Source organism: Belonocnema kinseyi, chromosome 3 (genome assembly GCF_010883055.1).
Source record: "Belonocnema kinseyi isolate 2016_QV_RU_SX_M_011 chromosome 3, B_treatae_v1, whole genome shotgun sequence".
NCBI lineage: Eukaryota > Metazoa > Arthropoda > Insecta > Hymenoptera > Cynipidae > Belonocnema > Belonocnema kinseyi.
In genome coordinates this window covers 37260855-37265460 of record NC_046659.1, presented here as the reverse complement: position 1 = coordinate 37265460, position 4606 = coordinate 37260855, and the positions used below count along the sequence as shown (strand labels likewise).

The 4606-nt window shown below is 28.9% G+C and overlaps 1 protein-coding gene across 1 annotated transcript in view; it reads left to right on the top strand.

The window, feature by feature from the left end:
• The first annotated feature begins 421 nt into the window (after positions 1–421).
• LOC117169784 (negative elongation factor E) overlaps positions 422–4606 on the top strand; it is a 35784-nt gene continuing 31599 nt past the window's right edge. The window contains exon 1 of the mRNA XM_033356292.1: positions 422–535. Coding sequence (XP_033212183.1) covers positions 422–535 — 114 coding nt within the window. The remainder of the gene's footprint in view (positions 536–4606) is intronic.

The window sequence follows — 4606 nt, the reverse complement described above, 5'->3', positions numbered from 1 at the left end:
TAGGTTTCTTTTTTCAAACACTGGATGTGACAATATCTTCCATAAAAGAGCGATTTGATCAATTACAAGCTCACAATTCACACTTCTCTTTTCTGTACGACAAAAGTGCGTTGAAACATATGCCACTAACTGTTTTACTGGATAATTGCACAAAATTGGAAACTTTTTTAACTCACCAAGATCTAAAGGATATTGACGCTCAACAACTCTCAGACGAACTACAAGTTTTATCACATTCAATTGAAAAAACAGTATCACTGACACCGTTGAATGTGTTACAACACGTGGTTGAAATTGGGATCGACTGCTATCCCAACGTCGCGATTGCCCTCAGAATACTACTTACTCTTCCGATCACCGTGGCTAGTGGCGAACGCAGTTTTTCAAATTAAAATTAATTAAAACCTACTTAATATCTACGATGAGCGAAATGCGTTTAGTGGACATAGCAATTATTTCGATTGAGCACAAACTTGGTGAAAATTTGGACTACAAAGAACTCGTAACTGAGTTTGCTGCAATCAAAGCTCGAAAAGTGAAATTCTATTAAAATTGAGCTTGACGTATATGACTTTGACTTCGAAAAATCATCTTTTTACCAGGTATGTTTTATACATACAAAATTGCGCTAAAATTTTCGCCGATCGTCATTTGGTGGATTCTGTGCTGCCGAACGAATACTATTAATTATTAACGAAGAAAAACCTCAGGCTAAAGCATTTTTGGTTTAAATTAAAATTTTTTCGGAAAATATTTCTACAGGGGGCTGTGTAGGTTGGTATCGTCAGTCACTGAAGCATGCTTTAAACGCAGTTAAGTGATCTGATGTATGCAGTATCCCTAATATGATATTTCGTGCAACTAAAATTAATTTATTATTATGTGTTTGATTAAACTCCACAGAAAAATAGCGGGCTCTGTTTTGTTACAGCTCATTTGTTATATACTCGAAAGAAGATTTTTTTTCTCAAAAGAAGAATACTTCAAGTGTGAAACTGTAACGTATGAACAAAGCTGCGTTCTCAAAAGTTTCAAAAGTTTCAAAATTTACACCAGTATTTTCTACATTAGCGGCGGACTAGGTCAAGTGCTTGATGAGTTGATTATAAAATTAAAAAATTTAATTTAATTTTTTTTTAAATTTATTATTATTATTATTATGGAGCGGCATAGTGTCAAGCTTGCACAGGGCGGCAAATTGGTTAGCGTCGGCCCTGCTATTTAATTAGATTATATAATAAGTGTTCAAGAAAGCAGTTTTTAAGAGCTACTCATCTATTTATATTGCATTTGTTTGGCCGGGAAATACGTTTCTCGGAAACTCTCCGCCGGTTCTGCGAACTGGAAGTGCTAAGAATTTGCAAGAATCGAAGATTCCCCTTCGCCCTACCAATATCATTTCAACAAATTGGGCGAATTCAAAACAACATCACACTTTGCGGACTATTCTAATTTAATAATTTTAAATTGTCTGAAATATATAAAAAAATATATCGAATCATATGAATTTAGGAAATATTGTACATAAAAATTAAAAAAAAAAAAGATCAAACAACCACTGTGTGGTCCTACTGTCAGCAACCGTCAACTAAAAATGACACCAGCTCCCAGAATATACGCGATAAATCACACCTATGGCCAAGTCTCACGACCTTGAACTGGGTGGTATATAGTTCCATTTTTCTCGGAAATTTTTAAGTGTTGATTCTTTTGTTTTACCGGATTCTGGATTCGACGCATTTTTCATGTTTTAAATAATTTCAAAATATTTAAAAATTTTCTTCAGAAATTATTTTTTTGAATTAAAAAAAAAAAACTTTCCACGGAATCTTAACTCAAAAATTTTTAATTTCTTAAAACCTTTACAAATTCTGAAAATGAATGTAAAATTTTATTTCAATATATTAAAAAATGGGAATTTTCTTTTATCTCTTAAAACTCTTCTCAATATTAAAATTATTTGTTAAAGTTTCAAAATTATGTTTTTAATAAATTCGAATCATTCCTATTTTTTTTAATTGTACAAAATTATAAAAATTAACTTAAAATTTTCCAGATTTTTTTTACAATTTTTTAAAATGTTTTAAAAAGTTGTAGAATATTCGCTCAAAATTATTTGTTGATAAATTTGATAATTTTCTTTAAAAATCTTGAAATCTTTTTAAATATTATCTTTAAATTAACTTTGAAAATAAAAAATTGTAAATGTTCTGATGAAACTTAAGAAAACTTTTTTATCCTTTTCAAATCTTCAAAATTCTTAACAAGATTTTTCTTTCGAAATCTCAAAAAATCTGTATATCGCTCAACATTTATCGGCCTTACAGCAAATAACAAGCGGAAAAATTCCACTAAAATCATATTCATACAGAATGTAATCAGTCAGGTTTTCGAACAAATTAAAAATATTTAGACAATTTTGAAAGATAATGAAAGAATATGCTTTAGATTCATATGAAAATTTCAAAGGATTTTTTGTGTTTTAAAATAAATTGTTAGAGAAAATTTAAAAAGATTTATAAAAATGCTGAGAAAAAACCCAAAATATCTTCGGCAATTTTAAAAATTTTTTAAGACGTAAAAATTTTAAGACAAATTTGAGCGTTGAAGAATAAATATTTTATAAAAAAAGAATTCTCAACTATGAAGATTAATTTTAAATCAATAAAAAATAAATAGAATAGTTAAAGTTTGAACTACAAAATATTTGAATTTTCAATAAAGAAAGGTATCTCCATACAAGCTTTATTGTCTACCAAAAAACAACGAATTAAAAAAATGTTCCATTTTTACATCATATTACATCAAATTAAATATTCCATCAATTTATATGAATTTTGGCAATATTGCATATGAAAATTTTAAGAAAAGATTAAACAACCACCACATGGTTCCACTGTCAACAACCGTCATCTAAAAATGACACCAGTCCAAGCATATACGCGATAAATCATATTTACTTTTTCAGGAATTTCTGAGTATTGATACTTTTGTTTACCGGATTCTTGAGCCAGCGCAGTTTTTTAATGTTTTAAAAAGTCTCAACATATTTTTCAATTTTCTTTAGAGAAAATTTTAAAAGATTTCTAAAAATGCTGAGAAAGAATCCATAATGTCTCCAGCAATTTTAAAATTTTTTAGGACGTAAAAATTGCAAGAAAAATTTGGGTGTCGAAGTGATTAAAAATATTTTAGAAGTTTAAATGATTTCCTAATATTTATAAAATAGTTATAAAACGATGAATTTTCAAGAAATAGTAAAATATTCTATCAAAAAAAAATCTTTCAATTAAAAAACTCTGTCATTATTTGCAAGATTACATGATTTTTGCACTTTTCCCGCAACATTTAAAAAATGCAATGACCCTGTTAATTCCACCAGGTTTTGTGTAAAAGAAATAATTAACTTACGTTATGTCCCATTTGTGTTCAAAATCAACATTCATACCTTTCGAAACACAAAAGTTATAATTAGCCTTTCCACTGAAGTGTACTTTAATAATTTTTTCTAATTTCACTACACAAAAAAAACGTTAAACAAATCATTGAAAAAAAATCGGTTATGAAAGATTTTGAATTACATGCTTAGAAAGTTTTTTTAAACTTTGAATGGTTTCAAGAGAATGACACAATATTCTTAAGATTAATACGAAAATTTAAAAGGATTTCTTTTATATTAATTTTTTGATAAAACTTTTTTAAACGTTTCTATAATTTCCGCGAAAAAATCGGAATATTTAAGACAAGTTTTTTAATTTTAAATATATTTTTTTTAATCTTATGAAAAATTCGCTTCCGTTTCAGACATTTAGAAATTTTACAATATTCAGAGTGATTAAAAAAAATATTTCTGAAAATTTACCAAATATTTTTTAAAAACAACTTACATTCGTAACAAAAAAAACATGAATTTTATACTAAGATTAATTTTCAAGCATTAAAAAGACAAATTAAATAGCTCAATTCTCAACCTAAAAACAACGGATTCAAAAAAAGTTTAATTTTCAATAAAAAGAAGAATTTTTAACCTAGAAAATTAATTTTCTGATAAAAAACAACAAACTTGAAATCAAAAATTTAAAAATTGTCAACCAAATAGATGAATTTTTTACTGAAAAAGATCAATTTTGAACAACAATTAAAATATTTAAATTTTCAATTCAAAATCATCAAATTTCCAAAAAGAATTAAATTTTTAATGAAAAAGAAATTCAAAAAATATATGGTTCGAAATTAAATACACGGGATCGCCTCTCTCCCACCTCATCACTGGTAAAACTGACATCTTGGATCGAGTTCGGGCGGCGTTGGCAGTTGGTTTCTCCTTCCATTCGCGCCAATGCAGCGAGTATGGTGGGGAGCGTCGGGTCACTTCAAATCGAACGTATTTCAGCATCGAATGGTGGGACCATGATTTGTTGGATCATGGAAGTGACCCCAACTTTGGCATATTGAGGTGCTGCGCTTGCGCCAAATGTGAGTAAGAGAAACACGGTGCGGCTTATTGCAAAGATATTATAAACGTAGATGCGGTGCGAGCTTAGTTACCCGCCATAAATATAGACGGCGCGTCCGGCGAAAAAAGTCACTTCCCCTCTACCCACCG